Consider the following 18,499-nt stretch of genomic DNA (forward strand, 5'->3'; position numbering starts at 1 on the left):
GAGTGGCAGGCAGAGGCAGAACAGGCTCCCGACGGAGCAAGGAGCCCAATGTGGGACTGGATTCTAGGACGCTGGGATCATGACCTCAGCCGAAGGCAGCTGCTTAACTGACTGAGCCACCCAGACGTCCCTATCTGTTCATCTTTTGGTAGACATTTGGATTGCTTCTGTATCTTAGCTATTGGAAATAATGCTACCCTAATCATAAGGGTGCATATATCTTTTTGAATTAGTGTTTTCATTTTCTTCGGGTAAGTAGCAGTGGAATTACTGGATCATATAGGGTCATCCTATTTTTAATTTTTTTGAGGAACCTCCATACTGTTTTCCATAGCTGCTGCACCTACTTGCGTCCCCACCAACAGTGCCGAAGTGGCCCCTTTTCTCCACACCCTTGCCAATTCTTGCTATTTCTTGTCTTTTTTATTTTAGCCATTCTGACAGTTGTGTCTTCTCATTGTGGTTTTGATTTGCATTTCTTTGGTAATTAATGATGTTAAGCATCCTTTCACGTGTCTGTTAGCCATCGATATGTATGTCCTCTTTGGAAAAATACCTGTTCAGGTCCCCTGCCCAATTTTAATTGGGTTACTTGGGGGTTTTGCTGAGTTGTATGCATTTTTTTATAGTTTGGATATTAACTCCTTATCAGATATATCGTTTGCAAATACCTTCTCCCATTTTTGTGTTGGTGGTTTCTTCCGCTGTGCAAAAGCTTTTAAGTTTGATATAGTCCCAGTTGTTTACTTTTGCTTTTGTTTCCCTTGCCTGAGGAGACAGATCCAGGAAACTGTTGATAAGGCCAGTGTCCAAGAGTTTACTGTCCTTGTTTTCTTTTAGATGTTTTATGATTTCAGGTCTTACATTTAGGTCTTTAATTTGTTGTTACCTTATTTTTGTGTGGGGTATAAGAAGGTTGTCCAGCTTCATTCTTTTCCATGTAGCTGTCAAGCTTTCCCCACACCCGTTTGTTGAAGAGACTGTCTTTTCCCCATTTATATTCTTACTTCCTCTCTTATAGATAATTATGGTTTAAAAAAAAAAGAGTATGTTGAAATTCAGCTCCTTTTTTTCCCCCCAGAATTATGTTTTTAAGTTTTTAAAATTACACTTTAGAATTTGGTTTTATTCCAAGAATATTTTATGTGAAACTGGGCTTTTCTTTTTGCTTTTGTGACAACATACATTCTGAGACTCTTACACATAATTTTTATATAGTCTTTTTGAAATTTAATACTGGGCCAATCCTTCTTAAATTTGTCCTTTAACATATGACAGTTTAGACTTAAAAATTTTTAAGGTGAAAATATTAATAGTTTCAGGCTTTGAACGATGAACTGTCAGAAAATACCATTATTTTTGACACGGTGAATAATTCATGGGGTTTATTTTTGTTCTGACGGGGAGTCCTTGGGAGAAGGTTAATTCTGTCTGTCTCTTTCTTAAATTCTGCATCCTGTTTATAAGTACTGAGCTTAGTTCTGTTTAATTTTTTTTAAGTAGGCTTCATGCCTACCATGGAGCCCAATTTGGGGCTTGAACTCAGAACCCTGAGATGAAGACCTGAGCTGAGATCAAAAGAGTCAAAGATTTAACTGACTGAGCCACCCAGGTGCCCCTAGTTTTAATTTTAATTTGAGTAGAACCAGCATTTCAATGATACTTTATAACGTTTCTATATCTACAAAAAAGGCAGATAGACTTTTCTTAGGGCTTGTGTTGAAACTGTTGATCAATTTGGGAAATATTCCTGTGTTGATACTACGTTTTCTAGTAGGAAGAAAATGGAATGTCCTCTCATTTATTTCAGTCTCTTTCAATGGTATTTTGTCATTTTTAATGTATGAGTCTTACACATCTTTTGTTAAATTCATTCCTAAGTGTTTTATTCTTTTTGCTCTTTTAAGTGGATTTTTTTCTTAATTTCTTGTTTGGAATATTCAATGGTAATGTTAGGAACAGTTGACTTACGTATATTGATCTTGTGTCCTGAACCTTGCTAAACTAGTTTTTTTCATAGTAAAAGGGTTTTTGTTTGTTTGTATGTGCATGTACACGAGTGTGGACTCCTTAGGGTTTTCTGTATGCAAGATAATATCATCTATAAGTAGAGATTATGTCATTTCCAAATGGAAAGTTACTTTTTCCTTTCGAGTCTGGATACCTTCTATTTCTTTTTCTTCTCTAGTTTTTCTTGCTGAATTAATTCTGCCTGGTTCTTCCTTAAATTTTACATGTCTTGTTTTAGTAACACTGAATGAGTTGAAGAATTATTTCCTTCAGTTTTTTGGAAGAGTTAGTGAAAGATTGGTATTAATTCTTCTTGAAATATTTGCTGGAATTCAGGGAAGCCACTTGAACCTGGGCTTTTATTGTGGGAAGTTTAATTATTATAGACCTATTCGTATTTTCTATGTCCTCTTGAGTCAGTTTTGGTAGTTTGTGTCTTTCTAGGAATCTGCCCATATTATCTAGGTTTTCTAATTTGCTGGAATACAGTTGTTCCTAGTATTCTCTTACAATCCTTTTTATTTCTGTAAGGTCAGTAGTAATGTCTCCTTTTTCATTCCTGATTTTAGCAATTTGAGTCTTCTTTCTTTGTCTAGCTATAGGTTTGTAATCTTTTCAAAGAACCAACTTCTGCGTTTGTTAATTTTCTCTCTCTCTTTTTTTATTTTCTATCTTGTTTATCTCCATTTTAATATTCATTATTTTCTTCTGCTTTAAAAAAATTAGTTCTGGGCGCCTGGGTGGCTCAGTGGGTTAAGCCACTGCCTTTGGCTCAGGTCATGATTTCGGGGTCCTGGGATTGAGTCCCGCATCAGTTTCTCTGCTCAGCAGGGAGCCTGCTTCCCTCTCTCTCTCTCTGCCTGCCTCTCTGCCTGCTTGTGATCTCTGCCTCTCAAATAAATAAATAAATAAAATCTTTTAAAAAAAATAGCTCCTTTTCTAGTTCTTCCTTTTCTAGTTCTTTAAGGTATAAATTTATTTTGTATTAACTTTTAATTTTAATTCCAGTATAGTTACATACAGTGTTGTATTAGTTTCAGGTGTACAGTGTAGTAATTCAACAATTCTGTACATTACTTGGTGTTTATTGTGATAAGTGTACTCTTAATCCCCATCACTGATTTCCTTCATCTCCCCACCCAGCTCACCCCTGGTAACCATCAGTTTGTTCTCTATAGTTAAGAATCTGTTTCTTGGTTTGTCTCTCTCTGTTTTCCTTTAGTCATTTGTTTTGTTTCATAAATTCCACCTATGAGTGAAATCATATGATATTTGTCCTTCTCTGACTGACTTATTTTGCTAGGATTATACTCTCTTGATCCTTCTGTGTCGTTGCAAGTGGCAAGATTTCATTTTTGATGGATGAATAATATTCCATTATGTATACACACATGTATATCACATCTTCTTTATCCATTCATCTATCGATGGACATCTTGGGTTGCTTCCATAATTTGCCTATTGTAAATAATTCTGCAATAATCATAGGGGTGCATATATCTTTCCGAATTAGTGTTTTCATATTTTTAGATAAATAACCAGAAATACAATTCCTGGATCATAGGGTAGTTCTATTTTTAACTTTTTTTTTTTTTTTTAGAGATTTTTATTTTTATTTAGTTGACAGAGAGATCATAGGTAGGCAGAGAGGCAGGCGGGGTTGGGGGGAAGCATGCTCCTTGCTGAGCAGAGAACCCCATGCAGGACTCGATCCCAGGACCCTGAGATCATGCCCTGGGCCAACGGCAGAGGCTTAACCCACTGAGCCACCCAGGCACCCCTATTTTTAACTTGTTGAGGAAGCTCCGTACTGTTTTCCACAGTGGTTGCACCAGGATGCATTCCCACCAACAGTGCATGAGTGTTCCTTTTCTTCACAACTTCACCAAACAGTTCTTTTTGGATTTTTGATTTCAGCTATTCTAACAGGTGCGAGGTGGTATCTCATTGTAGTTTTGATTTGCATTTCCCTAATGATGAGTGATGTTGAGCATCTTTTCATGTGTCTGTTGGCCAAATATCTTCTTTAGAGAAATGTCTTCTTGTCCATTTTTTAATTGGATTATTTGTGTTTTTGTTGAGTTGTATCAGTTCTTTATATATTTTGAATACTAGTGCTTTATCAGATATGTTATTTGCAAATATCTTCTCCCATCCAATACGTTGTTTTTGGATTGTTAGTTCTTTCCTTCTCTGTGCAGAAGCTTTTTGTTTTGATGTAGTCCCAGTAGTTTATTTTTGCTTTTCTTTCCCTTGCCTCAGGAGACATATCTTAAAAAAATTTTGCTATGGCTGATGTCAGAGAAATGACCACCTGTGTGGTCTTCTAGGATTTTTACGGTTTCAGGTCTCACATTTAGGCCTTTAATACATTTTGAGTTTATTTTTTCTGTATGCTGTGAGAAAGTCATCCAGTTTCATTCATTTGCAGGTAGCTGTCCAGTTTTCCCAACCCTCTTTGCTGAGGACACTGTCTTTTTTCCACTGTATATTCTTTCTTCTTTTGTCGAAGATTAGTTGGCTATGTAATTATGGTTTTACAGCTAGGTTTTCTATTCTGTTCCATTGATCTGTGTGACTATTTGTTCCACTCCTATACTGTTTTGGTTACTACAGATTTGTAACATAACTTGAAGTCTGAATTGTGATACCTTGTTTCACTTTTCTTTTTCAAGATTTCTTTGACTATTTGGGGTTTTTTGTGGTTCCATACAAATTTTAGAATTGTTTGTTCTAGTTCTGTTATAAATGCTGTTGGTTTCTGGGGCGCCTGGGTGGCTCAGTGGGTTAAGCCACTGCCTTCAGCTCAGGTCATGATCTCAGAGTCCTGGGATGGAGCCCTGCATCAGGCTCTCTGCTCAGCAGGGAGCCTGCTTCCTCCTCTCTCTCTGCCTGCCTCTCTGCCTGCTTGTGATCTCTCTCTGTCAAGTAAATAAATAAAATCTTTTAAAAAATAAATAAATAAATAAATAAATAAATAAAAATAAAAATGCTGTTGGTATTTTGATAGGGGTTGCATTTAATCTGTACATTGCTTTGGGTAGTATAGACATTTTAACAATGTTTGTTCTTACAATCCATGAACAATGGAATATCTTTCCATTTCTTTGTGTTGTCTTCAGTTTCTTTCATCAGCATTTTATTGTTCTCAGAGTACAGGTCTGCATAGTACCTAGGTCCATAAGGTATGAGTTTAGAGTATTCATTTGATATCTTTCTTTTTTTAATGTAGGCATTCACAGCTATACATTTCCAACTACACACTTCTTTCACTGTCTCCCACAAGTTTTGATAGAAAGTAATTCATTTTCATTTTTCTCAAAGTATTTTCTAAATTCCCTTGTGATTTCTTCTTTGACTCATTAGTTTTTTAAGAGTTATTAAATTCTTATGGACATTGGGGAGGGTATGTGCTATCGTGAGTGCTGTGAAGTGTGTAAACCTGGTGATTCACAGACCTGTACCCCTGGGGATAAAAATATATTATATGTTTATAAAAAATAAAATTTAATTAAAAAAAAGAGTTATTAAATTCTTACATGTTTTTGAATTTTCTAGTTTTTTTCTTGTTGATTTATAAATTCATTTCATTGTAATCAGAAGTGATACTTTGTATGATTTCAGTCTTTTAAAAGTTTGAAAGTTGCTTTGTGTCGTAACATATGGTCAGTCTTGGAGAATATTCCATATACACTTGAGAAGAATGTATGTTCTGCTATAATTGGATGCCTCCGTGTTCTACAGATGTCTGTTCAAGTCATCTGTTTCCTTGTTGATCTTCTGCCTTGTTGAACTGTTATTGAAAATGGGGCATTGAAGTCTATTGTTGGATAATGTCTTTGTTTCTTCAATGAATTTTGTTTCTTGTTTTTTGAGATTCCTTTAAGGGAATATATGTTTAAATTTTTTATGTCTTACTAATAAATTAACCAGTTTATCATTACAAAATACCTTTCTTTGCTTCTAATAACAATTTTTTTAAAGATTTTATTTATTTATTTGACAGAGAGAGAGAGGTCACAAGTAGGCAGAGAGGCAGGTGGGATGGGGGAAAGTAGGCTCCCTGCTGAGCAGAGAGCAGGATGTGGGGCTCTATCCCAGGACCCTGAGACCATGACCTGAGCCAAAGGCAGAGGCCCAACCCACTGAGCCACACAGGCACCCCTCTAAGAACATTTTTTATTTATTTTATCTGACACTAAATTGCTACTCTAGCACTCTTTTGTGTACTGTTTACACAGTATGTTTTTTCTGTCCTTTTACATTCAATCTATTTGGGTTTTTGAATTTAAATTGTGTCCTCTGGGGCTCTTGGGGGCTCAGTTAAGTGTCTGCCTTCAGCGCAGGTCATGAGCCCTACCTTGGGCTCCCTGCTCAGTGGAAAGTCGGCTTTGCCGTCTGCTCCTACTCCTGCTTATGTTCTCTCTTTCAATAAATAATTAAAATCTTAAAAAGAAATAAAGTGTGTCTTTTGTAGACATCATATATTTGTATCATTTTAAGAAAACTCCCTTCTGCCCATCTCTGCCTTTTGATTGGAGTGTTCAGTTTATTACTTTTAATTTAATGACTGATAAGGTCGAATTTATGTCCTTCTTTTTGCTATTTGTCTTCTTTATGTCTTACAGCTTTGTTTTGTTTGTTTCTCCTTTACTGCTTTGTTTTGTGTTAGGTATTTTCTAGTATCCCATTTGATTCCCTTATTTCTTTTTTAATACCTTTTTGAATTTTTATCTAGTTCTTTCCCTGGGGATTATAATTAACATCCGGACATAAAATGATGTATTTCAGATTAATGCCAATTTAACCTTAATAGTATGTAAATCTTTGCCCTAATTTAGATAGCTCCATTCCCTCACTCTCCTGTGTATTCTTATTGTCATACAAATTATACCTTTTAGGGACACCTGTCTGGCTCAGTTGGTGTAGAGCATGTGACTCTTGATCTCGGGGTTGAGAGTTTGAGCCCCATGTTGGGTATAGAGATTACTTAAATACAGAATCTTTAAAAAAAAAAAAAAAATCAGAGTGCCTGAGTGGTATGGTCAGTTAAGCATCCTACTTTTGGTTTTGGCTCAGGTAGCAATCTCAGGGTCGGGTGATTGAGCCCCGTGTCAAGCTCCATACTCAGCACGAAGTCCACTTGAGTTTCTCTCCCTCTCCCTCTGCCCCTCCTCACCAAGTGCAGTCTCTCTCTGAAATAAACAAATAAATCTTTTAAAAAATCAAAAACAGGGGCGCCTGGGTGGCTCAGTGGGTTAAGGCCTCTGCCTTCAGCTCGGTTCATGATCCCAGGGTCCTGGGATTGAGCCCCGCATAGGGCTTTCTGCTCCGGGGGGAGCCTGCTTCCTCCCCTCTCTCTCTCTGCCTGCCTCTCTGCCTACTTGTGATCTCTCTCTGTCAAATAAAATCTTAAAAAAAAAAATCAAAAACAGATTATACCTTTTATATATTATGAGCCCATCAGCACAATGTTTTGATTTTTGTTTTATGCAGTTGTCTTTTAAAATTAGATTAAAGGGATGCCTGGGTGGTTCAGTTAGTTAAACAACTACCTCCAACTCAGGTCATTATCCTGGAGTCCCAAGATTGAGTCCCTAATTGGGCTCCCTGCTTAGTGGGGAGTCTGCTTCTCCCTCCGACCAGGCCCCCTCTCATGCTCTCTCATTGTCTCTCAAATAAATAAACAAAATCTTTAAAAAATTAAATTAAATTAAATTAAATTTAAAAGGGGGTACCTGGGTGGCTCAGTTGGTAAGCACCCAATGCTTGATTTTGACATAAGTCATGATCTCAGGGTCGTGAAATCATGTGCTCAGTGGGGAGTCTGCTCAAGATAGAATTTCTCCCTCTGCCCTTCCCACCCCACACCCGTGCTGTCTCTCAAATAAATAAATCTTCTTTTTTAAAAGATTTTATTTATTTGAGAGAGAGATCAAAAGTAGGCAGAGAGGCAGGCAGAGAAAGAGGGGGAAGCAGGCTCCCCACCGAGCATGTGGGGCCTGATCCCAGGACCCCAAGATCATGACCCGAGCTGAAGGCAGAGGCTTTAACCCACTGAGCCACCCAGGCGCCTCACAAATAAATAAATCCTTAAAGGATAAAAAATAACAGAAAATAAGAAAGGAAAACGTTACAAATGAAAATATGTTTATATTGTTATCTGTATAGTTATGTTTACTGGTGTTTATTATTTCTTTATGTGGACTTATGTTACTGTCTAGTGTCCTTTCATTTTACTTGAAATTAATTTAGTGCAGGCCAGATGTGTTAGCAGTGAATTCTCTCATTTTGTATTTATCTTTTCTTTTTTTTTTTTTTAAGAGTTTATTTATTTATTTGACAGACAGAGATCACAAGCAGGTAGAGAGGCAGGCAGAAAGAGAGGGGGAAGCAGGCTCCCCACTGAGCAGAGCGCCCAATGTGGGGCTCGATCCCAGGACCCCAGGACCATGACCTGAGCCCAAGGCAGAGGCTTTAACCCACTGAGCCACCCAGGCGCCCCATATTTATCTTTTTTGAAGGATAATTTTCCTGCCTGTAGAATTCTTTGTTGACTTTTTTTCTTCCAGCATTCTGAATATTGTAACACAGCCTTCTACTTTCACTGATTTCTGGTTAGAAATCAACTGACATCTTTACTGAAAATCCCTTACACAAAAGGAGTCCCTTCTGTTTTGCTTCTTTCAAGATTCTCTGTCTTGGGGTGCCTGGGTGGCTCAGTGGGTTAAAGCCTCTGCCTTTAGCTCGGGTCATGGTCCCAGGGTCCTGGGATCGAGCCCCATGTCCGGCTCTCTGCTCCATGGAGAGCCTGCTTCCCCCTCTCTCCCTGCCTGCCTCCTTTTCTACTTCTGATCTCTGTCTGTCAAATAAATAAATAAAATCTTAAAAAAAAAAAAAAAGATTCTCTGTCTTTTCATCAGTTTGACTATGACATATGTAGGCTTGGGTCTCTGATTTTATCCTACTTAGTGTTCTTTGAGCTTCTTGTATGTGCAGATTAATGTTCACCAAATTTGGGGAATTTTTTTTTTTACCACAAGAGAGAGAGTATGAGAGGGGGCAGAGGGAGAGGGAGAAGCAGGCTCCCCACTGAGCAGGAAGCCCAACGCAGGGCTCTGTCCCAGGACCCTGGGATCACAATCTGAGCAGAAGGCAGATGCTCAACCGACTGAGCCATCCGGGTGCCCCAACCATTATTTATTTGAATATTTTTTCTGCCTCTTTTCCCCCTCTCCTTCAGGGACTCCCATCATGCATACATTGGTATGCTCATTGTTCCACAAGTCTCTGAAGTTCTGTTCACTTTTTTCATTCTTTTTTGCTCTGTTTTCAGTCTAAATAATGTCATTTTATCTTTCTTCAAGTTACCAATTCTCTCTCTCTCTCTCTTTTCTTTGCCTGCTTATTTTAGTCTGTTTGGGCTTCACAGACAAAAGACTGGGTGGCTTATAGGCTGGATGTCTGATATCAGTGTGGCAGCATGTTCAGATGAAGGCTGTCTTCTGGGTCACAGACTTCTCACTGTCTTCTCACGTGGCAGAAGGAGCTAGGGATCTGTCTGGAGCTACTTTACTAAGGCATCACTTCCATTCATGAGGGTTTCACCTTCATGACTTAAGTATCTCCCAAAGGCCAGACTTCCTAATGTCATCCACTGGGCATTATGATTTTGACACATGAAAGTGGGGACGGAGAAGGAGACGCAAACATTCACACTCTACTGCTGCTCAATTTGCTCCTTCCTTTCAGGGAAACTCTCTAGTGAAATTTTTATTTCAGGTACTATATTTTTCAACTACAGAATTTCTATTTCGTGAGATGCCATTTTCATAATTTCCTTTAATTCTTTAGATGAGCTTTTTAGATCTTTGAATATACTTTTAATATTCATTTAATGTCTTCATTTGGTAAGTACAACTTCTTTGCTTCCTTAAGGACATGTTCCATTGACTTTTCTTTAACCATGGCCCATGCTTTCTTGTTTCTTTGTGTATCTTACAACTCTTCTTCAAAACACATATTTTAAATAAAATGATGCAGCAACTCTAAAAATCAGATTCTGCAGTTCCCAGGGTTTGTTGTTGCTGCTGCTGCTGTGCTGGGTTGTTTTTTTGTTTTTGGTTTTTTTTTTTGGTGACTTTTCTGGACTAACTCAGTAAAGTCTGTATTCTTTGTCATGTGCAGTCTTTGAAATATCTGCTTGATCGACATAGTAATTAATGACTGGACACAGATTTCCTTAAACATCTTAAACCAGCAAGTCTTCTAGCATTTGTGAAAAGATTTTTTTTTAAAGATTTTATTTATTTATTTGACAGAGAAAACAAGTAGGCAGAGAGGCAGGCAGAGAGTGGGGGTGGGGGGGAAGCAGGCTCCCTGCTGAGCAGAGATCCCAGGACCCTGAGATCATGATCTGAGGTGAAGGCAGAGGCTTAACCCACTGAGCCACCCAGGCGCCCCTGTCAAAAGATTTTTGTATGTGCTGGGCATACCTTCTCTTCCTAGTCTTAAGTAGGAGTTTACAACTCTTGCTTTCACAGAACCTCAAGGTAAGCCAAAGGTGAGAGCTGAGGGCCTTCTTAATTTGGGGCTTAGCTCTTGGTGGGAAAGAAAATAAAACCCAGTCAGTTCATTACACTTTGAGTGACATGTGAAGTGTTTAACAGTAGTGTTTATGTACTGTCATTCTCTCCCATATTAGCTATAGTTTATTATTAGCAGAATGAAAAGTTTGTTTCATGAACTTTCAGGTACAAATAAATAAAGGGGTTAAACAGTTGACAAGTATACAGATCTATACGGGAGGAAAACACCCCAGAGGAAATCTGTTTCTTCTGATGTAGAGCAAATCATAGGCAAATAAAATCTAACTTGAGACTTTTGGCTAATCAGCTAATCAGGATCTATAGTTTATTAGATCATAGAGTTAGTGATTATGAGTTTGAATTCTGGAGTCAAACTGCCTGAATTTGCATCTAGACTTTACCTTTATGAGAACTTGGACAATACATGGAAACTTTTCATGCCTCACTTTTCTTATTAGCACCTTCCTTAATGGGAGGATTCAGTCATTACATAACAAGGCCTTAGATCAGTACCTGACAAATATTATGCACTGTATGTATACAAAAGAAGAGAGAGTGGTTTCATGAATCCCTTTGTACCTAATGCCTGTGTTCAACAATGATCAGCCCCAGGATAATCATATTTCATTTGTAATCTTATCCTCTCTCATTAATTATTTTCAAGCATATACGTTATATAATTTCATTGATAAATACCTTGTCATATATCTATAACATGTTAAGTATACTACCATGGTTTCAGCTAAAAATCAGCAAAAAGCCTTAATATTATCAAATGTTGACTTGGTATTTGTTTCCCTGGTTGATTCATATGTTATGATTGGTTAATATTGTCTCCTAGGTCACTTTCAGGCTAGAATTTCCCACTTCCCTCTTTTTTTCTCCTTGTAGTAATTTGTTGAAGAAACCCACGTTATTTGTACTTTCTTTGTACTGTTATTTGTATTTATTTGTACTGTTGCCCAGTAGAGTAGCCACTAGCCACATATGGCTTTTGAGCACCTGAAATGTACCTAGTCCAAATTGGGATGCCCTGTAAACTTAAAAGGCGTGTCATGGGGCACGTGGGTGGCTCAGTGGGTTAAGTATCTGCCTTCTGCTCAGGTCATGATCTCAGGGTCCTGGGATCGAGCCCCACAACGGGCTCTCTGCACAGTGGGGAGCCTGCTTCCCCCTCTCTCTCTGCTTGCCTCTCTGCCTACTTGTGATCTCTCTGTCGAATAAAAAAAAAACTTAAAAAAATAAAAATAAAATGTGAGTCATATTTCAAAGTCTTAGTACAAAATATAGTGTTCATTAATAATTTTTACACTGATTGCATGTTGAGATGATAATATTGCGTATATATTAGGCTGAATAATATTAAAATTTTCATGTTTCCTTTTATTTTTTTTAACAATTTTTTTTTAAGATTTTATTTATCTATCTGACAGAGAGACAGAGATCACAAGAAGGCAGAGAGGCAGGCAGAGAGAGAGAGAGAGGGAGAAGTAGGCTCCCTGCCGAGCAGAGAGCCCGATGTGGGCCTCGATCCCAGGACCCTGAGATCATGACCTGAGCCGAAGGCAGAGGCTTAACCCGCTGAGCCACCCAGGTGCCCCTGTTTCCTTTTATTTTTAATGGGTCTGCTAGAAAACCTTGTTACATATGTGACTTGCAATACACTTCTATTGGACAGTACACTTCTGTTGATTTAGAATTTCATACAACATGGATTTTATTGATTGTTAAATAAGGGTTATTTAAGACATTTCTCTGTAGCCTATATTTCCAGTATATTGTTAGTTGGATCTGTGGGCTTAATCAGATTCTGATTTGATTCTTTTCAAAATGTTTTTGGCACATATCTGGTGTATACCCCCAGAAGGCACATAATGCCTAGTTGAGGCCTCTTTGGTATATTAGCAGTCACTGATGACCTTTTAATTCATTAGAGGTTATGGGCAAAATGATGATGTTCTAATTTTCTTTGTTCCTTTTCATGTATTAGCTGGAATCCTTCCATAAAGAGAAATCTCTCCTCACCAACTGTGTGATCACAGTTGATTACTATGCAAGCTATATATATTTTCCATAGGAGGAGGACAAAAGGTTAACTCTTTCTATTTATTTATCAGTTTCCAGGCATCGTCCAAAAATATTGAGTATTTTTATAGTAGTATATGGAATCATGAATTTAAATGTGTGTTTTTTGTTGTTGTTTTGTTTTTATTAAAGATTTTATTTATTTATGTGAGAGAGAATGAGTGAGAGAGAGCAGGAGAGAGGAGAAGGTCAAAGGGAGAAGCAGACTCCCCAAGGAGCTGGGAGCCCGATGCGGGACTCAATCCTGGAAGTCTGGGATCATGACCTGAGCCGAAGGCAGTCGCTCAACCAACTGAGCCACCCAGGCGCCCTAAATGTGTGTTTTTGAAACCCATTGTATTTATTATCCTCACTGATGTTCAAATTATCCCATTATTATTAAGTAGTGGGAGCCTCTTCAAGTTTCTCCTGCGTCTTAGATAATGATCTTAGTAGTCTTTGATAGCTGCCTTGCCTTTGGTATCACAGAATGTTCCAGGCCTTTGTTCCTTTTAGTGATAAGTAATACTTAGAGACCACATTCTAGCTTGCATAATGTTACCTTATTAGTTATTTTTTTAATTTCTAGACCTTTTCCATGAATGAAACCAGGAAATATATTTTATTTTCTTTCTTAAAACTAAAGTAATTCATGAGTTTATACTGATACTTCCAATTCAAATTTGGATCTATGGAGTTACTGCATCATCTCACCAATATCACATTCTATCTTCTTTCTGTCATGCCATATTTACTGGTTCTCAGTGGCATCAATATACCAATTTGATTTAGCTGACACTATGCACACAGCAGTTACAAAATAACATTTTCATCACTACCACCAATAGTATGATTATTTATTAAAAATAGTTTTTGCTTTTTGCTGTCCTTTTTCTTCTTGGGGTATATTTCACAACGGTTATACAGAAAATTGTTGTTTTAAAGTCACTTAAAATATTTCATCGTTGATGAATGTCTGTGCTTCAAACTGGTTTCATTTTCCTTTTAATTTTTAGGGATGACTTTACAATTTTAATTTTTTTCATAATACGTTGACATGGTCTACAAAACAGGAAATATTCAAAAGAGTCTAGCTTCTAATCCCAGTCCTCTGCACTCTCTCTGTTCCCTTCTTCTTCTTCTAACAGGTAACCACTAAAAAAATTTATGGCTTATTTTCGCATTTTTTTATACAAGCACATATATAATTCATATCCTGACCTAAGAAGTTCTCCAGAGTGCCCATGATTTCTTATTTTTTCTTGCTCAAAGACAGAGCTTACAATATTCTGTATCTACAATCTGAATGATAAACTGTATGTTTTATTAAGTCATATTCTGTAGTTTTGGACTGAGGAAGAGCAGATAGTATAGATAAGCCAGAGTTTTGAGGGAGAAAGGATGATTTGGGTAGAAACTACTAGCTGTTATCCGATGTTAGGACTTTCTAGGGAAGGAGGAAACCATGCTGTTTGATCCAGATAATACAGTAAGACCAATATTTCAAAATTAGAGAAAGCCAGATTTTAAGTAGTCTGAAAAGAAAATCTGCTTCAAATCAAACTCAGGAAATCAAATGGGCTTCCTCTTGTGGTTTTAAGTTCTTATCGCTGGAAAGATTCCCTCAGCCTCTGAGGGTTGAACTGGTTGACTTCAGTGGTCATTTGGTGATTCTGATTTCTGGAGTATTCCTCCAGTTTTACATGTATCATTCTGCCCAACAGGTCTCACTGTGTAGTCCCTGGGTGATCACAGTGTATTTATTTTAGGATCCCGCGATGTTTAAAGATGTGGCTATAGACTTCACGTTAGAAGAGTGGAGGTTGATGGACCCTTCACAAAGGAAAAGGAAACTACACAAGGATGTGATACTAGAGAATTATAGGAATCTTTTCTCCCTAGGTAAGAATAACTTCTGGTTCCCGTACCTACCCACTTGATCAGGTGTGCTGAAGATACAGAGCCTCTAAAGTACTGAACTGACCTGGGGTTAGAGTTTAGGCATTAAAATCTTATATTAGGGGGATATTGTTGGGATCATGCTATCCCTTGCTCTTAATTAAGTGGCCCACCCATTGTAGAGTAAGAAATACATATTTCATTGGCATCTTGGAGATTGTTGACATCACCCCAGATTTAAGACTGAAGTTTTTTCTGATCATTTTTATAAATGGGAGTTATCAGTACCTCCAGAAAGAAAGGAACAGATGTGTTCATTTTCTTTCTAAACTCAGATTATTCCCGTGATCTATAATCCCAGAAAACCTAGGATCATAGTGTTGGGCTCCTTTGTAATCATCTGTAACACCACCGTGCAATAGAATGTTCTGTGTCTGTGCTGTCCAGTATGACAGGCACTAGCCACTAGGGGCTGCTGAGAACTTGAAATCTGGCTAGTCCAATGGAATAACTGAATTTTAAATTTTATATAGTTTTAACTAATTTAAATTTAAATAGCCACCTGTGGCTTTGACAACTGCATTGGGCAGTGCATCTCTGGAACTTTGCATAATAACCACTCTGCACTGAAGATTAAGAGCTGAGACTAAATTTGGCAGTAGTTCTTACTCATAGACACAGTCAAGTCGTATTCATTTTTCTCTGAACAGGGCTCGCAGTTTCCAAACCAGACATGATATCTCATTTGGAGGCTGGAAAAGGACCATGGGTGGTAGTGAGAGAAATTGCAAGAACCCCCTACCCAGGTGAGTGCATAAGAACCAGGAGGACTGGATTTCTTTCAAGTTCATAGGTTATGGATGGAGCAGAACCTCTGAAATAATTTGGGCAGTATCCTTGCTCAAAACGATCTCTGAAGAAGGGAGTCTCTCCCTCCCTTGCTCGCTCTCTCCTTTTCCCTGTCCTGTTGCTGCTCCTCTCTACTTTTGATTCCCATCCTACTTTACTTTCTGGAGGACATGATCTTCGTAATTAGTCCTTCGTTCAGACATGCAGGAAGCACCCCTTTCGGTTCTGTCTCTTAAGTTAACTCTAACTTTACATTTTTCTCATTTGTTTAACCATTTTCTGACATCTCTTCCTTCATTAATTTTCCTGAAAACGCTTTCCTAAGGGTCCCCACTGGTTCCACTTAAGCCAGACCTACTTACTCATTATTTCACTTTCTTCCCCTGTAAGCCTGCTGCAATTCTGGGGCACGCTCCTCTTCTCCTCCAGGTTCTTTGCTAATTGAGAATACAAACAAGGAACCAGTGGAATGTCAAAATACAGTATTTATTTATGTATTTAATGAATATTTATTGGATATCTGTATTCTGCCTAGTGGGTTAGGTACTAGTTCTAGAGCAATGAGGTCAAGATGGACCAGGTCCCTGCCATCATGAAGATTAAATTTTGAGAAATTAACAAGCATAGAAATAAAAAAAGCTAAATAATGGTTGTAACAATCTTCAGTTATGAGATAAATTGGGGGATATAAAAGAGTGACTGGGATGGGGATGAGGGTGCCTTCCCCAAATGGTCAAGGAAGGCTTCTGAGGGGCGACATCTGCCTTGAAGATTCAGAAGCAACCAGCCAAGGGAAGGGGAAAAGAGAAGCATTCCAGGCAAAGGACTGGACACAGAAAAGAATGAGGGGTGTCTGGGTGGCTCAGTCGTTGGGTCTCTGCCTTCGGCTCAGGTCATGATCCCAGGGTCCTGGGATCGAGCCCCATGTCAGGTTCCCTGCTCAGCAAGAAGCCTGCTTTTCCCTCTCCCACTCCTCCTGCTTTTGTTCCCCCTCTTGCTGTGTCTCTCTCTGTCAAATAAATAAAATCTTTTTTAAAAAGTAAAGGAATGAAATGTGTTCTCAAAATGAAAAGGAGGCTGTTATGACTGAAGCCTAAGTAAGCAGGAGACTGGGTAGACAACCGCCTGCCTACTCAGAGCTTTGTAGGTGATGGTAACCATTTGGATTTTATTCAAAGCGAGCGTGAAGGCATTGATGGACTTCAATCAAGGATTTTTAGGAAATGACTCTGTGTGTGGAAATCGAGCTTGAGGACATTAAAGCAGGTAATGAGGTTGTTACGATAGTCTAGGCAGAGATTATAACTTGGGTTAAGCTAATAGTGGAGATGGAATCCAAGAAATGGATTTTAGTTCACTTGAGAATTTTATCATGATGCCATCGGTAACTCAGTAGGTGTTATACATATTCTTTTCATGTATCAATATTATAGATTTTTAAATCAAGTATAATTAGTTTTATATGAGTTTCAAGTGTACAATATAATGATTCAGTAATTCTGTTCATCACTCAGTGCTCATCAAGATAGATGTGCTCTTACTCTCCTTCACCTATTTCACCCATCCCCCACCTGCCTCCCCTCTGGTGACCACCAGTTTGTTCTCTGTATTCGAGAGTCTGGGGTTTTCTTTAATCTCTCTCTTTCATTGTTCATTGTTTTGTTTCCTGTATTAAACTTTGACTGACTTATTTCACTTAGCATAATACCCTCTAGGTCCATCTATGTTGTTGCAAATGGCAAGATTTCATTCTTTATCATGGCCAAGTAATATTCCATTGTATGTACACACCACATCTCTTTTATCCATTCTTCTGTCAGTGGATACTTGGGTGGCTTCCATAGCTTGACTATTGTAAAAAATGCTGCAGTAAACTCAGGGCTACATATATCTTTTCAAATTAGTGTTTTTGTTTTATTTGGGTACGTACGCAGTAGTGGAATGACTGGATCATATGATAATTGTTTTAAAGTTTTTGAGGAACCTACCTACTGTTTCCCACAGTGGCTGCACCAATTTACATTCCCACCAGTGGTGAATGAATTTTTTTTTCTTTTCTTTTTTTTTTTTTTTTTTAAGGGTTCCTTTTTCTTCACATCCTCAGCAACATTTCTTATTTGTGTGTTTTTTTATTTCAGCCTTTCTGGCATGTGTGAGGTGATATCTCATTGTGGTTTTAGTTTGCATTTTCCTGATGTGTAGTGATGTTGAGCATCTTACCATGTTTCCATCAGCCGTTCTGTATTTCTTCAGAAAAATGTCTTTTCCTCCCTTCTCCCCATTTTCAATTAAATTATTTGTTTTTTGGGTGTTGAGTTAAGTTCTTTATTTTGGATATTAAGCCCTTATCAGATATATCATTTACAATTATCTTCTCCCATTCAGTAGGTTGTCTTCTTGTTTTGTTGGTGATTTCCTTCACTATGCATAAAGTTTTTTAGTTTTGTGTGATCCCAATAGTTTAATTTTACCTCTGATTTCCTTGCCTGAGGAGATATATCTAGAAAAATGTTCTGTGCCCAGTGTCAAAGAAATCACTGCCTATGTTCTCTTCTAGGAATTTTATGGTTTGAGCTCTCACACTTAGGTGTTTAAACCATTTTGAGTTTATTTTTCTGCATGGTGTAAGAAAGTGGTCCAGTATCACTCTTTTGCATGTAGCTGCCCAGTTTTCCCAGCACTGTTTGTTGAAGGCACGGTCTTTTCCCCGTTGTATATTCTTGCATCCTTTGTTAATTGACCATATAAATATGGGTTTATTTCTGGACTCTCTGTTCTATCCTGTTCCATTGATCTATGTCTGTTTTTGTGTCAATATTATACTGTTTTGATTACTGACACATTATATCAGGAAATCTGAGACTGAAACCCCCAGCTTTGTTCTTCCCCCGCCCCCTTTTTTTTTTTTGAAAGCAGTTGGTGATCATAACCTGAGCCAAAATCAAGAGGCGGATGCTTAACCAAATGAGCCACCCAGGAGCCCTTGTTTTTTTTTTTTTAAGATTGCTTTGGCTATGTGGGGTCTTCTCTAGTTCCATACACATTTTGGGATGGTGTGTTCTAATTCTATGAAATATGTTGTTGGTATT

General features: G+C 38.0%; 1 protein-coding gene across 1 annotated transcript in view; it reads left to right on the forward strand.

The window, feature by feature from the left end:
• Nucleotides 1-18,499, forward strand: part of LOC111139477 (zinc finger protein 287) — an 83,807-nt gene that overhangs the window by 2,119 nt on the left and 63,189 nt on the right. The window contains 2 exon segments of the mRNA XM_022491744.1: nucleotides 14,432-14,564; nucleotides 15,272-15,367. Coding sequence (XP_022347452.1) covers nucleotides 14,441-14,564; nucleotides 15,272-15,367 — 220 coding nt within the window. The 5' untranslated portion in view covers nucleotides 14,432-14,440.

The sequence above is a fragment of the Enhydra lutris genome, unplaced genomic scaffold (assembly GCF_002288905.1).
Source record: "Enhydra lutris kenyoni isolate GAN:26980312 unplaced genomic scaffold, ASM228890v2 scaffoldscaffold109, whole genome shotgun sequence".
Lineage (NCBI taxonomy): Eukaryota > Metazoa > Chordata > Mammalia > Carnivora > Mustelidae > Enhydra > Enhydra lutris.